This window comes from Chelonia mydas, chromosome 20 (genome assembly GCF_015237465.2).
Source record: "Chelonia mydas isolate rCheMyd1 chromosome 20, rCheMyd1.pri.v2, whole genome shotgun sequence".
Lineage (NCBI taxonomy): Eukaryota > Metazoa > Chordata > Testudines > Cheloniidae > Chelonia > Chelonia mydas.
The window spans coordinates 5,653,522-5,673,991 of NC_051260.2; the positions used below are offsets into that span (position 1 = coordinate 5,653,522).

Here is a 20,470-nt window from a genome sequence, read left to right on the forward strand (position 1 = left end):
GCCTTCTGTCTGTTATGTAAGCCCGAGTCGTTCACAGCTTTGGAGCTTGGCACTTTAGCAGCTCATGCTTCTAGTTCCACAGCGCACTCCCCATGTTGGCCAGTGAGGCAGCTGTCACACGTACAGCACCCAGCGCAATGGGTCCTGATCTCAGCTGAGCCCTCTAAGGCAGGTAATAAGGAGGGATGAGCCCCAGCTCTGCCTTGGGGACCAGTTCAGTGTCTGTGGGTTCCTCAGCCTCTCTGCTGAGATTTTTCAGGGGAAGCCAGCGGGTGCCCCCTTCCCCCTCCCCCACCCCCGCTCCCAGCTGTTGGGAACTGAATTGTGGCCCTGTTTCCTTCCCAAGTGACCTGGAGCCCAGCTGGCACAACCGGTGGGCAGCAGGGGAAGTGAAATTGACATCAGGCTGAGGAGGTCTGCCAGGGAATCACCTTGGGAAAGGATACACCTGCTCTTCCCAGGATCAAAGGGACCAGGTGGGGAAAGCTAACGCTGGCCAGAGGGCTCTTAGTTCCAGGAGCTTCTCGGCCTCCTGCTCACGAGCTAGGGCACAGAGCAGGGTGGGGTGCTGGAGTCACCCAAATGCTGACACTGGCCATGGGCACAAAGGGCTAAGATTGACTCCAGGGATGGAGAGGGCAACGCAGGACTCAGCCGAGGGGAACAGACCGGTGGCCCGTTCAGTCCAGAAGACACCAGTGGCCCATCCTCCCAGAGGAGACTGAGACTCGTGGTCCATCCGGCCCAGAAGAGATCCAGGGTCCATCCAGCCCTGTAGCCCGTCTCCCACAGTGGCCAAGCTTGGATGTGGCCATGGAAGATGAAGCATGGAGGAGGAGTGCCTAGCAGGCTGCAATCGTCGTATGTTTCATGGCCATGAAGGGCAAAGCTGTTGAGGTCCATGGGGGCTGTTGGTGGAAATCCAGCCAGTTATTCAGGCGCCCAAGATTGGATCTAGGGGCCTCCTAGGCTCCCAAATGGGCTATGTGTCAGCCTGACTGCATCAAGAAAGCAAATCTGTGTGGTCAGACTCCATGCTCCAGGCCCGACATCAGCTGTGGGGGTCAGGAAGCTGCCTGCGGGGGTTAGTATTGCATTGGCAGCTTCCTTGGGAGCATCAGGCTACAGGGACCATGGGCTGGCAGCTCGGAAATTCTGGGCTGGGGCTGCCACAACTTCTAGCAATAAGGTACCTAGATGAGCTCCCTCACCATAGGATCAGAGCACATCACGTGAGGCACCCCCATGAGGCAGGGCAGGGCTATTATCCCTGTTGTATATGTGGGGAAACTGAGGCACAAAGCGACAAAGCCATTTCCCCAAGGTCACCTGAAGCCTGTGGCAGAGCAGGGATTTGAACCCAGGCCCTCTGAGTCTTCCTTTAGCCCCCTATGACTCTGAACATCATCAGAACTCTCCTCACCTGACTGTCCTTCACACGCTGGTGTCATTTGCCCCCACTATGCCCTGGTGTAAGGGCAACCCGAGGTGTGGCATGATGGAGAATCAGGCCCTGGCGAGTTTCCCAGGGGACTTTCCTGTCTCAGGCCAGAGAGGAACCCTCCTGCCAAAGCCACTGGCTGGGAGATGATACATCTGGAACTTCTCTGACAGGGCGGAGTGGGACGATTTTTCACTGCCAAGGACTGAGCTCACCAGGCAGCAGGTCCCAGGGCTGAAGTCCACACCAGCTGTTTGTGCACCAGGCAGAGACAGCAGCATCGAGCTTCCTCCACGCTGCTGCGTTGCTGACGTACCCCAGTGTAGCACCCGGGCGCGGGTGCACTGCAGGCAGCCACAGGGTGACTACTCCCTCTGGAGATGGCTTCTATTCCCTCCCACCCAGCCTGCCAGGGGACACTTGCCCACTGAGACACCAAAGGCAAGGCCACCAAACAACCATCAGCTGGTGACAAATAGTCATTGCTGTCCTGACCCAGCTTTGAACCAGTGACCTACTCACGAGCCTGAGCCTGCTCCCACTTATTCTCCACTGCACCCCCTATCCCTGACCAGGATGACTAGGGGACTGGAACACATGACTTATGAGGAGAGGCTGAGGGAACTGGGATTGTTTAGTCTGCAGAAGAGAAGAGTGAGGGGGGATTTGATAGCAGCCTTCAACTACCTGAAAGGGGGTTCCAAAGAGGATGGATTTAGACTGTTCTCAGTGTTAGCAGATGACAGAACGAGGAGTAATGGTCTCAAGTTGCAGTGGGGGGAGGTTTAGGTTGGATATTAGGAAAAACTATTTCACTAGGAGGGTGGCGAAGCACAGGAATGCGTTACCTAGGGAGGTGGTGGAATCTCCTTCCTTTGAGGTTTTTAAGGTCAGGCTTGATAAAGCCCTGGCTGGGATGATTTAGTTGGGGTTGGTCCTGTTTTGAGCAGGGGGTGCGACTAGATGACCTCCTGAGGTCCCTTCCAACCCTGATATTCTATGATTCTACGATAAGGCCGGCCACCAGGAAACGCTTCATCTGGTGGGGTTATCCCAGCTTTTCACACCAGGATATACCCCGGCATTGAGGCCCGGATGCCACCCGACTCCCAGGCTCACTCGCAACATGGGTATCTGCACCACTTCCCACTGGTTTAGAAGAACCCCCTGGAATGTACCCGGCCTCGCTACGGACTCCGATCAGGAGCTCTCTAGCTGCTGAAAATCAGGCCTCCAGCTGGGCACCCGAAAGTCGAAGCGCCCAATGGAAAGGGCGAATGGCTCACCCAGCGCTGAAATGCAGCCAGCTCTGGGGTGGGACGTGGCCGCTGGTTAGCAGCTACGCTGCATCCCATTTAGGACAGGAAGTGAATCCGAGTGTATTCCATGCCAGTGGCGCTGTGCATCTCCAGCAGCCCGGTGCCCTCTGGAGGGATCTAGGCCAGGGCGGTTGATGAGCCTGCTACGGGGTCAGCTGGGCGAGGTGGATCTGTTCGCTCACTCACTAGATCCTGTGCATTAAGATCCTGAAGGCCCAGGTTTAATTCCTGCTGCCAGCGTCCCCGCCCGGAGCCCGGCATTACCCAATCCAGCGGAGGCCAGTTGGAATGACCCAGGTTGGAATTTGGCCAGGACCGGGTGGAGGCGGCTCCCACTCTCGAAAAAAGTTCCAGGGGAAGGAGCAGGAGTCACCAGGTGCTTGGTTCTCCCTTTGGCCTGAAAGATAGCATCTCGAGCGGCACCGGGGTCGGCACCGGGGCCAAGGGACGAAGGCTCCTTTCTGAGCATCCCACGCGGCGGCCCGTCACTCTGGGACTTTCCTGAGCCGTCTCCCACCCACGCCCCGACCCAGGCCTCTGGCGAGATCGACCAGGGACCCAGTGCTGGGAGATATGGACTCAGGGGGAGCAAGGCTGGCGGCTGCCGGGGCCGGCACATGGAAACCGCCCGTCTCCCCCACCCCTACCCATTCTAGCAGCCGGTGGCTCAGTGACAGATCGCCGGAGGGGTGCCAATGGGGACAGACCGATCTTGGCACTTACCAATTCAGGCGGGGGAAGGGGATGGCAGGATGACGCCACCTGAAACAAGAAGCCAGAGTGGGGGGTCAGGGCGGTGCGGGGACTCCGGCTGGGCAGCGTCCCCTGCAAATCAGTGCCGTGGCAGCCACCGGGATGCTTCTTCCATCCCCCCTCCAGACGGGACGTCTCCTCCCCTGGGTTGGGGGCGGGGGGGAGGGGGAGGAGACTGTGGCTGGCCCATGAGGTGGGCTCTGTGCAGCGAGGGGGCTGGACCCCCCTTGGCCGTGGGGCAGGGGTGTTTTTCTTGGCCCCGGCCGGCCCTTTCCAGCTCGGGCATACACAGAGGCCGCGATTCATGGCAGGGCCTGGGAGGCGGTGAGGCCGGAATTGCCGGGTGGGGGTGGGGTGGGGGGAGGCTATATATAGAGAAACATAAACAGGGTGTGCCCCACCCCGGGCTGGGGGTGCACAGGGAGCCCATTCAGCCCGGACCCTACCTCACCTGCCCCCGGCCCCACCCCGCCCCCACTGCCTGGCTCCGGCCAGAGAGAGGGAAACGGGCTAGGAGGGGGCCGGTGAGCCCTCCCCTGCCCCACCCCCCCACCTCAGGGGGGCACCTGGCTGTGCCAAGGTTGCCTTTCCCATAATGCCTCGGTGGCTTTGACTCAGGGACGAGCCGAGGCCGCTAAACTCAGTGCAGCAGTGGGTGGCTGGGGGGCGGGGGGTCTGTGCCGGAGTCTTGGGGGCAGAGCTGGTCTCTCCGCGGTATTAAGGGGAGTACAATTCCGCCCCCCCGCCCTCCGCCCTAGCCCTGTGTGGGGCGAGGAGCAGCTACAGAAGAACCTGCGTGTCCTGCAATGGGTACGTCTGCCCCCCACACTAAGCTGCGGGTCCTGGGCTTGTGGCCTCCGTGTTCCCAAGCCCGTGCTTGAGCGTCCGCCCTGCACTGTACACCCCTCCCCTCCACTGCCCCCCCAGTGCCAGCCTGCCCCCGCCAGAGTCAGCTCCTGCATGCCCAAACCTCTCTGCCCTTCGCCCACTCCCTCCTGCCTGGCTCCCCCGTGGCCCAGCTCCATGCCCCAAGCCCTTCTAGCATCCAGGAGAGTTTATTTATCTCCTGGCAGCCAGGAAACGGGACGCGCCGGAGATCTTTATCACGCTCACGTGGTCCTTACAGCCAGGGGCGCTGCTGCGTATCCAAGGGCTGTGGGGCACGAGCAGGCCTGGCCTGGGGAGCAGGGCCTGGCAATCCATCCAGGCCGTGTCATGCCACCCCTCCCTCCCCGCCTGCCCTGCCTCCTGGCATGTCTCTGTCCAAGCCACCTTGACACCCTGGGCACCGTCCTGGGAGCTGGCCAGACACGGGGCTCCTTACCAGAGCTCAGGGTTGGGTTGGGAACTGGTGGAGGAGGAGGTGGGGAGACAACCCCGGGGGAGAGGGGGTTGGATCAGTGTGGGACTCGGGGGGAGGTGGCGTGGGGAGTGCAGGCCAGGGGTGCTATCAGGAGATTGTGGGGAGGTGGGATGGGGCACGCAGGCCAGGGCAGGGCATGTTGGATCACAGAGGGGATCGGGGGGAGGTGGGATGGGGACACGGGCTGGGGGGCACATGTTGGATCAATGACGGGCTTGGGAGGGAGAGGTGGGATGGGGAGCGTGGGCCAAGAACCAGATCCGGGGCGTCTTTGCAGTGGCAGGGACGCACTGTAAGAACCTAAAGGGAGCCGAACGGGGTCCCCCAAGCTCCATCCCCGCACCTCTGTCCCTCACCCTCTGGGAGACAGGGCATGGCTACAGGATGAACCCTGCCCCCCGGGTTTGCAGCCAGACCCCCAGACCTCCCCCTCTCGCTCCCCATGCCAGCCGGGTGCACATCAGCCAAGGGAGGGGCTGGCCCTGGCGCAGGGAGAGGACAAGCCACGGCTGGCTGGGTGCTAGCTAGTGGGACCGGGGCCGGGCAGAGCCCCAAGCATCCCAGCCTTGGCAGCACCACAGCCCCGCATGCCAACACCGAGTAACAACAAGCCCCTAATTACAGGGCACGCAGAGGTCCTGCCAGGCAGGGAAGGTAGAATTAGGCAGGTGGGTTCTGCCAAGCCAGGGTCTCCCTGGGGCGACGTCCTGTGGCCAACACCAGATGTGTCACTGCTTGCCCCCCAGCCCCATAAAACACCTGGCGCACCGTGCAGAGGGGATTCCTTCCTGACCTCCCCGCACCCTGGAGAATGAGACTGAATCAGCCAGGGGCCATAAATCTCTGTTAACAATGGTCATAAAATTAGATGGGCCTTTTAACGAGCCAGCTGAGGGATTGAACTGAGTGCCACCCCGTGGCCCGCCCTCCCCGTGCAGCTGTGGGGCTGGGTGGGCAGGTACTTCCTCCCTCCTGCCCACCCCGGGCTGGGTCTATACGCTCCCCCCAGAGCCATGGAGGTGGGGGAGAAAGGCTATAGGTTGCCTCTTGCATAAGGAGAAATGAGACCACATTCCCCCCCCCAAGCTCTCCCCATCCTCCAGGCTCTGAAATCCCTCCAGCCCCTCAGAGCAGCCTGCCGTCCCCCTGCCCGAGCCCCTCACTAAGCTGACCCTCTGGACTGCACTCCCCCCAAGCCTCCCATTGATCAGACCCCTCTCCTGGCCTACACTCCCCATCCCTGAGCCCCGCACTGATCAGACACCCCACCCCTGGCCTGCGCTCCCCATCTCCCCGAGTCACACATTGACCTGACCCCTCCACCCTGTGCTCCCCATCACCACCCCCCAAATCCCACACTGATTTGACACCCCCCCCCGCCGGCCTGTGCTTCCCACTGCCCCCCAAATCCCTCACTGATTCGCCCCCAGCCCTGGTCTGCAATCCCCATCCCACCCCAGGAGCCCCTCACATACCCGATCTCCTTTCCTGTCCCTTCTTCCTCCTCCTGGCTAGGCAATTGGTGGGCGTCCCACCTTGGTGCAAGAGCCATCTCCTCCGCAGCTCTTGCTAGCCACCTTGCATCCCTTCTGCAAGCCTCTCCCACATCTCCCGGCCTGTTAACTCCCCTCCCCTCCCCTCCCGCAGTTTCTGTCTGATCAACATTTGCTGTCCAGAGCAAAGTGTGTCGCACAAATCATCCCCAGCGCAAACTTCCTGCCCCCTCTCCCCGCTCTGCCTCTCAGCTTCAGCCTGGGAAAAGACCTGGCTCGGCGTGCGGGATGGAGAGGGGGCTGGGATGTGGGAAAAGCACCATGACCAGAAACTCTGGGAGAGAGGCAAATGGGCTTGAAAGCTACAGGGGCCATGTGGAAAGGGGTCCCCCCCATCGCTGCCCCTGCTTGGGGCCGCTTTCCACGAACAGGATCAGTGTTTGAAGAGCATGTTGCTTCTACCAACCACCACACGTCACCCCTGCTCCCCAAAAGTCATCTTGTAGGTGGGGAAACTGAGGCTCCCTATTTCCCGCCCCCCTCCCCCGCTTCTCCAACCATTACCGCCCCCCTCCCCCGCTTCTCCAACCATTAGAGTACACTCCCTCCCAGAGCTTGGGATAGAACCCAGGAGTCCTGGGCCCCAGCCCCCTTAATCTAACCACTAGACCGCACTCCCTCTCAGAGCAAGGAACATAGGAGTCCTGCTGTCAGTCCTCTAAACACTGGATGATGCCTCGGTCTATAAACCCCCCTCTCGCAAGGTTTCATCTCAGGGTAACATTACCTCTAAGGGACCCTGATAGCACCTCTGGGCAGGGTACTTGCTGGGGCACAGTGCCCAGCCCTGCCCACCCTTCCCAGTAGCAGGCTCCGGACCCCCCGGGACCTCCTGCCAGCTGCTATTCGAGCACTGTGGCTGGTCTCCCCCCTTTTCCAATCACCCTCCCATGCCCCCTGCTACCCCCACAGCTCACCCCGACTCAGCCCCCTCCCCGACACTGAGCATCGGTCCAAGCCCATCCCCATCCTCAGCTGGCCTGGAGTTCTCTTAGCTCTGCCCTAGGCTGCCCCCTGGTGGAGGGGGCGGAGAGGGCTGATCAGAGGGGCATCCTCTCCTGTCCCGGCCTCGCCCACAGGTCTCCCTGGCTGTCAACAATGGAGCTGTACCTGGGGGGTCAGCAAGGCAGGGTGGTGCTCGTCTTTAGGATGCCGGGTTTCTCCATCCAGCTGTTCCCCGCATGGGGGGGAGCCCCCCAATTCTCCCTCCGGTGCAGGATCTTCTCCGCTCCCTCTATCCTCTCCTCCCTCGCTCAGCCACTTCTCCCTTCGCCCCCCGCCTTCCCCTCATCTGACTCCCGCGCAGCCCTCCGCTCCTTGGATGGATGGACGGACGGAGGGGTCTGCACCGAGCAAAGAGCCCCGGAAAATCCCGGAGGAGAACCAGCAGCCTCCAGCTGCAGACGCTGGCCCGGGGCCAAGAAAAACTCCCTGCTCCGCGCAACCATAATTACACAACCAAGGCTTAAAGGGCCAGAGACGCCAACTTCGGGGGCTCCGGCACAGTGAGCCAGCTCCGAGGGCTGCAGGTAGCCGTGGGGCTCAGCATGGGGCCACCTGCATCCGGCCGAGAGGGCTCAAAGCCCGGACTGTGCCTAGTGCTGGGCCATGAGGAACTGTCCTTGGCACTGGGTCTCAATCCAAGTGTGTTAGGAGGGGATGAGAGTAAAGCTCGGAGCAGTGTTCCAGCGCTGTGAGCTTCCTCACAGCAGTGCCCTGCTGGGATCCCAGCTCTGTGAGCTTCCCCACAGCAGTGCCCCCTGCTGGGATCCCAGCGCTGGGAATCCCCACAGCAGTGCCCTGCCGGGATCCCAGCGCTGGGAATCCCCAAAGCAGCGCCTTGCCGGGACCCCAGCATTGTGAGCTTCCCCACAGCAGTGCCCTGCCAGGGCCCCAGTTCTGTGAGCTTCGCTAAAGCTGTACCCTGCTGGGACCACAGCACTGTGAGCTTCCCTAAAGCAGTGCCCTGCCAGGACCCTGGTGCTGTGAGCTTCCTCACAGCAGTGCCCTGCCGGGACCCCAGCACTGTGAACTTCCTCATGGCCGTGCTCTGCCAGGACCCCAGCGCTGTGAGCTTCCTCACAGCAGTGCCCTGCCAGGACCCCGGTAAATCTGAGTTTTCCCAGCGCAGCTCCCACAAAGCCCCAGAAACCCGCTCTGGCATTAGCAGCCGCAGTCCGTCTCTCAGAGAGGGAAGGACTCCACATCTCATGCCAGAGCCCCGGGGAATGTTTGCTCGGCCACGCTGCCAGCCCCCCACTCTTCCCTCCCTCGGCTCAGCACATTTCCCACGGCCCCATGTTCCTGCTGCTCTTCAAACGGGCTCCCTTCGGCTCTTATCTTGCTCTGTGCTGGCCTGGATAAGGGCCTTGATCTCCCAGTAAACAGGGCTGAAGCCCGGTCACTGAGGCTGTGTTTCATCCCTCCCTCCCCTAAACCCCTGGCTCTGTGGGGCCGCAGTGACCTGTTCCTGCAGTCCTGCAGCTGCCCCCCACAGCCGGCCGAGCTCCCCCATCTCCCTGCCGCCAGGAGCCTCTTCCTGCCCTCTGGGGGGCTGGTCCCCATCCTCCTCCTGCCCCACGGGGGTGAGCAACCCTGCCCATTCCTGAGAGCTGGCGATGGGCACGGCCACCGTCCCCAAGGCTGGCACGCATCTCCTCTGGCTGCAGCCATGGTGGGGTCCCTCGCTGGGCCCCCAGCACCCGCCGAGCACAGCCTGGGAGCTAGAGGGGCGGGAGCGCTCCAAGCTGGATTGTGCAGGGTGGAATTGGGATAGCTGAACCTGGGTAAGTGGGGCCCCACCCTCTATGGACAGACACCCCTGCCTGCTGCATTGGGCGCCCGTCAGCTGGGTTTGCCCATCACACATGGCCAGGAAGGGACCTGGTCCCAAAGGCTGGGCTCCAGCCATCTCCCCCCACCTCCCGATTCGGCATCATGCCTTCGCCTACCTTCGCTTCGCATTTCTTGTGGCTGGCGATCTTGCAGGCTGTAGGGGAGAGAAAAGGGGGTGTGAAGGGGAGATCCCTGTGCAGCCCAGGGTTAGTGTGCTGCAGCCTGGCTCCCGGTGTGCACGGGGGCTGGGAGTGTGAGTCCTGGTGCTCATGCACTGGGGCCTGGCTCCCAGTGTGCACGGGGGCTGGGAGTGTGAGTCCTGGTGCTCGTGCACTGCGGCCTGGCTCCTGGTGAGCCCAGGGGCTGGGAGTGTGAATCCTGGTGCTCGTGCACTGGGCCTGGCTCCCAGTGTGCACGGGGGCTGGGAGTGTGAGTCCTGGTGCTCGTGCACTGGGGCCTGGCTCCCAGTGTGCACGGGGGCTGGGAGTGTGAGTCCTGGTGCTCGTGCGCTGCGGCCTGGCTCCTGGTGAGCCCAGGGGCTGGGAGTGTGAATCCTGGTGCTCGTGCACTGGGCCTGGCTCCCAGTGTGCACGGGGGCTGGGAGTGTGAGTCCTGGTGCTCGTGCGCTGCGGCCTGGCTCCCAGTGTGCACGGGGGCTGGGAGTGTGAGTCCTGGTGCTCGTGCGCTGCGGCCTGGCTCCCAGTGTGCACGGGGGCTGGGAGTGTGAGTCCTGGTGCTCGTGCGCTGCGGCCTGGCTCCTGGTGAGCCCAGGGGCTGGGAGTGTGAATCCTGGTGCTCGTGCACTGGGCCTGGCTCCCAGTGTGCACGGGGGCTGGGAGTGCGAGTCCTGGCGCTCGTGCGCTGCGGCCTGGCTCCCAGTGTGCACGGGGGCTGGGAGTGCGAGTCCTGGCGCTCGTGCGCTGGGGCCTGGCTCCTGGTGAGCACGGGGGCTGGGAGTGCGAGTCCTGGTGCTCGTGCGCTGCAGCCTGGCTCCCGGTGTGCACGGGGGCTGGGAGTGTGAGTCCTGGTGCTCGTGCGCTGGGGCCTGGCTCCTAGTGTGCACGGGGGCTGGGAGTGTGAGTCCTGGTGCTCGTGCGCTGGGGCCTGGCTCCTGGTGAGCACGGGGGCTGGGAGTGTGAGTCCTGGTGCTCGTGCGCTGCGGCCTGGCTCCCAGTGTGCACGGGGGCTGGGAGTGCGAGTCCTGGTGCTCGTGCGCTGCGGCCTGGCTCCCAGTGTGCACGGGGGCTGGGAGTGTGAATCCTGGTGCTCGTGCACTGGGGCCTGGCTCCCAGTGTGCACGGGGGCTGGGAGTGTGAGTCCTGGTGCTCGTGCACTGGGGCCTGGCTCCCAGTGTGCACGGGGGCTGGGAGTGTGAGTCCTGGTGCTCGTGCGCTGCGGCCTGGCTCCCAGTGTGCACGGGGGCTGGGAGTGTGAGTCCTGGTGCTTGTGCGCTGGGGCCTGGCTCCCAGTGTGCACAGGGGCTGGGAGTGTGAGTCCTGGTGCTCGTGCGCTGGGGCCTGGCTCCTGGTGAGCACGGGGGCTGGGAGTGCGAGTCCTGGTGCTCGTGCACTGCGGCCTGGCTCCCAGTGTGCACGGGGGCTGGGAGTGCGAGTCCTGGTGCTCGTGCGCTGGGGCCTGGCTCCCAGTGTGCACGGGGGCTGGGAGTGTGAGTCCTGGTGCTCGTGCACTGAGGCCTGGCTCCTGGTGAGCACGGGGGCTGGGAGTGTGAGTCCTGGTGCTCGTGCGCTGGGGCCTGGCTCCCAGTGTGCACGGGGGCTGGGAGTGTGAGTCCTGGTGCTCGTGCGCTGGGGCCTGGCTCCTGGTGAGCACGGGGGCTGGGAGTGTGAGTCCTGGTGCTCGTGCGCTGGGGCCTGGCTCCTGGTGAGCACGGGGGCTGGGAGTGCGAGTCCTGGTGCTCGTGCGCTGGGGCCTGGCTCCTGGTGAGCACGGGGGCTGGGAGTGCGAGTCCTGGTGCTCGTGCGCTGGGGCCTGGCTCCTGGTGAGCACGGGGGCTGGGAGTGCGAGTCCTGGTGCTCGTGCACCGGGGCCTGGCTCCCAGTGTGCACGGGGGCTGGGAGTGCGAGTCCTGGCGCTAGTGCCCTGGTACTGTGCTGCTGAGGCTGCGGGTTGCCAGGCTGGGATCTCTCGGACCACCCGCCGCCGCCCCGGCTTTGAGGAGGGTAAAGGTGGTGGGGGCTGGTACCTTGGCAGACGAGGCCCAGCGCCTCGATGGATTCCTTACACACCACACACGCTCTCTTCTTCTTCTTAAAGGCCTTCTCCTTGAAGCTGTGGGGCTCGGGCACCTTTTCTGGCTACGGAGGCAAACACAGGGCAGATTTGGTACAGGGGTCTCTAAAGAATGGGAGAGCAGTGTGTAGCGCCCGTGGGTACGGAGCCAGCACAGTGCTCGTGGGTACAGAGCCAGGCATAGCGCCTGTGGGTACAGAGCCATGCGGAGCGCCCGTGGGTACGGAGCCAGGCATAGCGCCCGTGGGTACGGAGCCATGCAGAGCGCCCGTGGGTACGGAGCCAGGCATAGTGCCCATGGGTATGGAGCCACACGGCGCACCTGTGGGTATGGAGTCATGCATAGCACCCGTGGGTACAGAGCCATGTCTAGCACCCATGGGTACGGAGCCAGGTATAGTGCCCGTGGGTACGGAGCCACGTCTAGCGCCCGTGGGTACGGAGCCACGTCTAGCACCCGTGGGTACGGAGCCATGTCCAGCGCCCGTGGGTACGGAGCCACGTCCAGCGCCTGTGGGTACGGAGCCACGTCTAGCACCCGTGGGTATGGAGCCAGGCATAGTGCCCGTGGGTACGGAGCCATGTCCAGCGCCCGTGGGTACGGAGCCATGTCTAGTGCCTGTGGGTACGGAGCCATGTCTAGCACTTGGGGTACGGAGCCAGGCATAGTGCCCGTGGGTACGGAGCCATGTCCAGCTCCCGTGGGTATGGAGCCATGTCTAGCGCCTGTGGGTATGGAGCCATGTCTAGCGCCCATGGGTACAGAGCCATGTCCAGCACCCGTGGGTACGGAGCCAGGCATAGTGCCCGTGGGTACGGAGCCATGTCCAGCTCCCGTGGGTATGGAGCCATGTCCTGCGCCTGTGGGTACGGAGCCATGTCTAGCGCCCATGGGTACAGAGCCATGTCCAGCACCTGTGGGTACGGAGCCACGTCTAGCACCCGTGAGTACAGAGCCACGTCTAGCACCCATGGGTACAGAGCCACCTATAGCAACTGTGCCCAGAGAGCCCAGGATACAGCCCCACTCGTGGGCACAGCGCCACGTCCGGCACAGCCGGATACAGTGCCAGGTGGAGCACCCACAGCTACAATGCCTTGAGCCCCGCATGGCACCACAATCGCACCGGGGCCAGCATCGGGGCCTATGGCACCATGGATAATGGCCTCACGTGTCAGCCGCATTGCCGGGGGGGGGCTTCTTTCACAGCAGGTAGCCAGCAGGGCCACCACACCACTCTCCACTTCTTATTGCTACAGTGACATGAGCTGAAGATTTGGATTACGGAAGCGCCTGGTGTCCCCAGCCAGGATCAGGGCCTCATTATGTCAGGTGCTGCACAGACCCCAGCTGAGATTAGGGTACCTTTGTGTCAGGTGCTGTACAGACCCCACTGAGATCAGGGCCCCATTGTTTGTGCCAGGCGCTGTACAGACCCCACTGAGATCAGGGCCCCATTGTTTGTGTCAGGCGCTGTACAGAACCCACTGAGATCAGGGCCCCATTGTTTGTGCCAGGCGCTGTACAGACCCCACTGAGATCAGGGCCCCATTGTTTGTGCCAGGCGCTGTACAGACCCCACTGAGATCAGGGCCCCATTGTTTCTGTCAGGCGCTGCATAGACCCCACTGAGATCAGGGCCCCATTGTTTGTGCCAGGCGCTGTACAGACCCCACTGAGATCAGGGCCCCATTGTTTCTGTCAGGAGCTGCACAGACCCCAGCTGAGATCAGGGCCCCATTGTTTGTGCCAGGCGCTGTACAGACCCCACTGAGATCAGGGCCCCATTGTTTCTGTCAGGCGCTGCATAGACCCCACTGAGATCAGGGCCCCATTGTTTCTGTCAGGCGCTGTACAGACCCCACTGAGATCAGGGCCCCATTTTTTGTGCCAGGCGCTGTACAGACCCCACTGAGATCAGGGCCCCATTGTTTCTGTCAGGCGCTGCACAGACCGCAGCTGAGATCAGGGCTGCACTGTGCCGGGTGCTATAGAGACACATAGGGAAACAGCTCTCCAACCTTAATAGACAAAGGAGTGGGAGGGGAAACTGAGGCACAGAGCAAGGAAATGACTTGCCCAGGGTCACCCAGCAGGGCAGTGACGGGCCCAGGGAGAGAAACCAGGTCTCTTGAGCGCTAGGTCAGTGCTTCAACCACTAGATCATGCTGTCTTTCTGGAGGAGCCTTAAAGGAGAGAGCGACAGGACACTGGACACCCACCTGCAGAGGGCGCTCGGTCTCTACAGCCCACTCCATGCCCCAGGCCCCGGGCACAGCAGGCCCTACGCCCTGGGGCACTACTGCCAGATTTCACTCTCCCAGCCCCCTCAACCCGAGCGCCAGTTAGGGCCAATGACTGTGTCAGCTCTGCACAGAGGTCATCATGAGAGGGGCGGGAAATGTGTCCTGCAAGCTGCGGGGGTGGGGGGCCTTTCCCAACCGCCTCCTCCACGCCGCGGGTTCCTCGCTGACCCCCATCCCCCTCCTGGCTTCCCAGCCCCACAGCGCAGCACCAATTAGCCAGAAACGCAACAGCTGGCCGGCCGGAAACGCAGCCTCTCGAGGGGCCGGATTCCAGCCATGCGGCCGGGGGGGCACATGAAATGCCATGGATTCCCCGCAGAGCCTCCTTCCCTGCCCCCACGCACCGGCCCGCTGCTGGGGCGGGCTCAGTTACACAGGGCCAAATTCCACTGGCCTGAGCCCACCACCGTGCCCAGCGAACGAGCAGGCTGCAGCCTAGTGGGACAGGCACAGGGCTAGGAATCCTTTCTGCTAGTGCTAGACTGAGAACCAGGACGCCTGGGTTCTACCCCCAGCTCTACCTTGGGCAAGTCCCTTCCCCACTCTGTGCCTCAGTTTCCCTTCCCACCCTTGGTCTGTTTGGCCCAAGAGCTTTTTGGGAGCAGGATGGCCTTGATTTATGTACATACGTACAGCGCCTGGCGCGACGGGGCCCTAGTTCTCAGGGCCTGCTGCAGTAACAGCAGCGACGCCCCCACCTTTGCATCAGGGGGTGGGTGGGTTCAGAAGGCAGGCCGAGTTAACTGGCCTTGTTGGGGTTAGCCCTGAAAGCACTCAACACTGGGACGGCCACAGCCCTGCCAGTGCCCCAGTGCTGCCCCCTAAGGGCAGGGGCTGTTTATTGCTGCTTCCAGAGCCCTGTCTCCCCCCCGCCCCATTGCATGGTCTGGCCACGCTCCCCTTTGGGTTTTGTGTATGAAGGTGATGGGGCGGTGTGGGAGGGGTCTCAGACCCTCACCCCACCTTTAACCCAGCCCCGGAGGTGGCCACCAGTTCAGGACAGACACGGGATGCCCCCAAAGACCCCCCCCCCATTTTTCTCTTCTCTCACACCACTCAGCGGACACTGGAGCCAACTACCCCGCTGCACCCCGGTAGCCAAGCCACCCAATCCAGTGGCCATGCTCACTGAGCTGGGGACATGGGAACTGCAGCCGCCGTCCCGGGCCACTGGCACCGGGTGCCCAGGCTGGCAGGAGCCGCGCCCAACTGGCTCCAGCCAGGTTTCCCCCCCATCTGGTTAATGACGCCTGAAATCAATCAGGCAGCCTCCTCCCCCTCCCCCCCCCCCCCCGGTCCCCCCAGCAGGGCAGGAGGCTCCTGGGACATGTAGTTCGTCCCTGGGGAGGAAGGGAAGGGAAGGGAAGGGGTGACTGAATGCGGCCCTTTGCCTGCGCCTGTATAAACCCCGCTGAATGGGCCATTCACGCCGGCTGGGGCATGGCCGCCCGCGCTATAAATAGCCATGAATCGCCAGCTTTGTTGCCCGGTGCGAAAACAAGGATCTTTCTTAAAGGGCAGGATCGGGGGTGGGCCCAGTGAGATGGGGGTGGGGCAAGGGCCATGGCCCAGCGAGATGTCGAGAAAGCAGGCAGGGCCCAGTGAGATGGTGGTGGGGGGGAGCGGTGGGGGGTAAACCCCTCTGTGCTAATAAGCCCCCTCCTCATTGTGAGCTACATGCATGGCACAGGACCCGCCAGTCACCCCCGGGCAGGTACCCAACAGAGAGCGCCCAGCCAAGCCTCTGGCTCCAGACAGGTGCTCAGAGGGGCTCAGATACGCCGGGGATGGGCACGGTACAAAACCAGGCCGCGCGCTAGACGGGCACCGCTGGTGTGCATCCGGCTCGGCTCTAGCTTGGGCTGAGGGACACCCGTGTAGACAGGTTGCTTAGCTGGAGTAGCCCGTCCCCCGTTCTCGCTGCCCGGCCCCTCGTGCCATCAGCCGGGCAGCGTCTCACACTCCCTTTGCACAGCGGTGGGCGCTGAGCGGGGCAGGATCAGAAACACCTGCCGGCCTGCACATGACGCAGCCCTCACCCATGCCCCCCCACCATCCTTGAGCCCCACCAGCCTCCCTCCCCGACCCCGGGCAGCGTAGGCCGTGGGCAGTGCCATCCAGCCAGGCTGACCCTCAGCGCACCAGCACCGCTTACCGGCATCCTGTTCAAGACGCGTGGGGGCGGGCAGAGGGCAGTCCCACCCTGCGTCCTTTCCCTTCAGGGCGGGCTGCTCTCTGCCCAGGCTGGCGGTGAAATACAGCAGGGATCTGGCTTAGCTGTGGCTGCCTTTCGCAATCCTTGCCCGTGGGGAGCTGCGACACAGTCAGCCCTCTCCCTCCCCCCCCCCCCCCCGCCAGCCCTTCCCCGCTCCCAGCCGAGTCCAGGAACCGGGCGGGAGAACTTGTTTACTCACTGGCTTGGGTCACGATGCTGCCTGCTGAGTGCCCGTGCCTTGGGCAGCGTACCAGCAACTCTGGGTCATACCCACGGCTGGGCCCTCCTCCCCGGGCCTGCAGGCCTTTGGGCGTCACCCGGGGCATGGGAATACCCCATCCCATCCACATGCCCCTAGCTGGCCCCCACTTGCGGGCAGAGTTCAGTGCCCGGGGCCCGTTCACTGTGGTTTGGGAGGGGGTGTTGTGAGCAGGGAGAGAGGGAGGAGAAATGCAGAGGGAGGGATGGAGACAGGTTGGGGCCAGGACCCAGATCCAGCCCCCACTCAACTCGGGGAAGGGAAGATTCAGGCCTCCACAGGCTCGGCCCTCCCTGCCGGGCAGCTGGCAGAACAGTGCAGGAGGAGAGTTCCCTATAACATGAGAGGCACTTGCCCAAGCTGGCATCACTCCCTGGCCCATCCCTGCTGTACCCCCTCGCCCTGCCCTCGGCGGGGGGACAAGACACATAGCCAGGTGTGCCCAGCCCCTCCTCCGGGGCAACGCCCCTGTTAGTGCCACCCTAAGGGTGGATCAAGGGCAAAGGAGCCATGCTATGACCCTTGGGGTGGGGGGAGTGTGTGTTCCCCCCTCCCTCTAGAGATTCACCTTCCCCCCTAGGGAGCTGGCAGAGAATGGCTGCTCCTGATGCCCCATAGACAGTCTCTGCCCCGCCGCCTCTCTCTGGTTGCTCCTGGTGTCCGGTGGACGGGCAGGGGATGCCCTGCTGCACCCCTTAAGAGTGGGTGCCAATGCCCCCGGGCACCCACACCAGACCACAGCAGAGATACCAGCCCTTGCATTTCAATCTAGATATACACGGGATGGGAGGTTCCCCTTAAGCTGAGCTCCGTGTTCCCTGCTCAGGAAACACGCCCGTGCTCAGAGAATGGCTGGCAGGGAACGGGTAGGGAGGGTGCCCGGCCTTAAAATAGGCCCTGTCAAACTATCAATGTTAGAACTAGCCTCTCTTCCCCTGGGCCACGGATCAGGCCAGAACTGAATGGTCCAGAGAGACCTCCCTCCCAGTCAAACTCTTTGCCCTGGAGCCCAAAACCACACTGGTCAGTTTCACTCCCCTCCCAGCAGCATAGTCAGTTTCACTTCTTGGTTCCCATGTGGGGTCAGGTCCAGAGGAGGGAGGGAACCTGGGAACGTCTTGCCTGGAATCCGGGGATCTCGCTTCTCGTTTGGAAACCAATTCCACGAAAATTACCGGGTTGGTAAAACCCTCTGTGTGCACCAAGCCTCAGCCACGGCCTCCGGCAAGCCCGAGAATGTCCCTATAATTCCCATCCCACGGTGCCCGCGCCACCATCACCCGATCGCAGTCGCCCACGCTGGTGCCGGAACTGCTCGTGAGAGCATTTTATAATCCCCAAAGCGCCCAGGCTGGGAGGGTATAAACGGTGGGTCTGTCTACACAGCAAAAGAGGGGCCTGAGGCTAGCCTGCCCAAGCGTGCTGGAATCCAGCTGGCATGGGGAATCACAGCAGTGAAGTGAGCACAGCGCCGTGGGGGGAGGAAAGGGGACAAACCTGGCACAGACCCTGGCTATGGGCTCAGCTTGCTAGCCCTCTGTGCAGCCTGGCAACACCCCCTGGCTAGGCTCTGGGCTGAGACCCAGCAAACTCGTTTCACGCAGGGGCCCGCTGGATGGGGACAGCCGGCGGGGGAAAGAGGCTTGAGGTTCCCCCAGTGAAGCTGGTCAGAAAATGCAGCCCCAGGAGGGGGCACATTGTCTCCAGATCAGCCCCCCAAATATTCACTGAGAGGCAGACAGGGTGGATGTGGGAGAGCCATGGGCATCGCCCAACAAGGTGGCAGAGGGGAGGCCGGTGTGTTGTGATCTGTGTATCGTCCAGAGATGTGCAGGGCTGGGCCCTGGAAGCAGCACCCAGACCCTCGCTTTGGACCCACCAGCATGCAGAGGGGATCGGAGACGTACCCAAAGGGTCAGTGGTAGCTGCCAAGCTCCTCCCAAGCACCCTGACCACTTGCCTTTGCCACGCTTGGCTTGGAGGGGTCAGCACGGGGACTTCGAGCTCTACAAGTCACTGGATGGGCCAGGAGAAACCTTCCCTCCCAGTGCCAACAAGTGCCAATGCCGGGCCCTGCCTGGTTAACCCTTCCCTCCCAGTGCCTTCCAGTGCCAATGACGGGCACTGCCTGGTTAACCCTTCCCTCCCAGTGCCAGCCAGTGCCAATGCCGGGCCCTGCCTGGTTAACCCTTCCCTCCCAGTGCCAGCCAGTGCCAATGCCGGGCCCTGCCTGGTTAACCCTTCCCTCCCAGTGCCAGCCGGTGCTAGTGCTGGGCCCTGTCTGGTTAACCCTTGCCTCCCAGTGCCAGCCAGTGCCAATGACGGGCCCTGTCTGGTTAACCCTTCCCTCCCAGTGCCAGCCGGTGCTAGTGCTGGGCCCTGTCTGGTTAACCCTTCCCTCCCAGTGCCAGCCAGTGCCAATGACGGGCCCTGTCTGGTTAACCCTTCCCTCCCAGTGCCAGCCAGTGCCAATGACGGGCCCTGCCTGGTTAACCCTTCCCTCCCAGTGCCTTCCAGTACCAATGCCGGGCCCTGCCTGGTTAACCCTTCCCTCCCAGTGCCAGCCAGTGCCAATGACGGGCCCTGTCTGGTTAACCCTTCCCTCCCAGTGCCTTCCAGTGCCAATGACGGGCCCTGCCTGGTTAACCCTTGCCTCCCAGTGCCAGCCAGTGCCAATGACGGGCCCTGTCTGGTTAACCCTTCCCTCCCAGTGCCAGCCAGTGCCAATGACGGGCCCTGCCTGGTTAACCCTTCCCTCCCAGTGCCAGCCAGTGCCAATGCCGGTCCCTGCCTGGTTAACCCTTCCCTCCCAGTGCCAGCCAGTGCCAATGACGGGCCCTGTCTGGTTAACCCTTCCCTCCCAGTGCCAGCCGGTGCTAGTGCTGGGCCCTGTCTGGTTAACCCTTCCCTCCCAGTGCCAGCCAGTGCCAATGCCGGTCCCTGCCTGGTTAACCCTTCCCTCCCAGTGCCAGCCAGTGCCAATGCCGGTCCCTGCCTGGTTAACCCTTCCCTCCCAGTGCCAGCCAGTGCCAATGCCGGTCCCTGCCTGGTTAACCCTTCCCTCCCAGTGCCAGCCAGTGCCAATGACGGGCCCTGCCTGGTTAACCCTTCCCTCCCAGTGCCAGCCAGTGCCAATGCCGGTCCCTGCCTGGTTAACCCTTCCCTCCCAGTGCCAGCCAGTGCCAATGCCGAGCCCTGCCTGGTTAACCCTTCCCTCCCAGCGCCACCCAGTGCCAGTGCCGGGCCCTGCCTGGTTAACCCTTCCCTCCCAGTGCCAGTACCAGGCCCTGTCTGGTTAACCCTTCCCTCCCAGTGCCACCCAGTGCCAGTGCCGGGCCCTGCCTGGTTAACCCTTCCCACCCAATGTCCCTGCTGTACACACACCATCATCTCTGCTCATCACCTCCCGTTACTGAAGGGCCGCAATATGGCCCCGGGGACTAGCTGGAGCCTCCGGGCCGTGCTGTGCCCAGGGAAGCAGGGGCCCCACAGTCCAGCCTCTCCTCCTGCTGCTCCAAGCCCGGAATGGCTCTGGCTGGGCCATGCTCCAGGGCCCCGGCGATTAGCAGAGCCCTGGCGCCCTGACAGCCCTGTCACAAGGCCGGGCCCTCCCAGAAGCTATTTCTGAGTCAGCCGGACGTGGGACCTTCGGATGGCCCCGGGACCTGCCCGTGGCCCCCCCACCCTCAACATCCTTCCCGTTGCATGGGCTGGGGACAGCGCCTCCCACTGGCTGGGGCTTGGCCCCCTCCATCTCCATGTTACCTTGGTTACCAATGGAGGGTCCGACCCACAGGTGCACCCCATGGCTGACTGCCCTAGATCCTATGAGACGGGCTAGACCCCCCCACACCTGAACCCCATGTCTAATCCCCCCTGATCCTATGAGAGGGGCTTGACCCCCCCAAGTGAGCCCCACGTCTAACCCCCCTAGGTCCTCTGAGAGGGGCTAGACCCCCCCCCCCCACACATGCACTCCATGTCTAATTCCCACATATCCTACGAGAGGGGCTTTATTCCCAAGTGAGCCCCATGTCTAACCCGCCTAGATCCTATGAGAGGGGCTTGACCCCCAAGTGCACCCCATGTCTAAGCCCCTAGATCCTATGAGAGAGGCTTGACCCCCAAGTGAGCCCTATGTTGCTGACACGCCCCCACCCCCACCCCCCCACTGC

The 20,470-nt window shown here is 63.0% G+C and overlaps 1 protein-coding gene across 11 annotated transcripts in view; it reads right to left on the bottom strand.

Moving 5' to 3' along the window:
- TNS2 (tensin 2) overlaps window positions 1-20,470 on the bottom strand; it is a 55,189-nt gene that overhangs the window by 20,181 nt on the left and 14,538 nt on the right. For 5 of the 11 annotated variants that reach the window (XM_043532637.1, XM_037884016.2, XM_043532641.1 and 2 more), the window contains exons 2-4: window positions 11,468-11,579; window positions 9,381-9,418; window positions 3,484-3,522 (exon numbers count right to left, since the gene is read on the bottom strand). In XM_043532637.1, the coding sequence (XP_043388572.1) occupies window positions 3,484-3,522; window positions 9,381-9,418; window positions 11,468-11,579 (189 nt within the window). Of the gene's footprint in view, window positions 1-3,483; window positions 3,523-7,539; window positions 7,820-9,380; window positions 9,419-11,467; window positions 11,580-15,976; window positions 16,156-16,235; window positions 16,260-19,679; window positions 19,813-20,470 lie in introns of those variants that run through there. The other 6 variants (XM_043532642.1, XM_043532643.1, XM_037884019.2 and 3 more) reach the window with 6 other exon arrangements.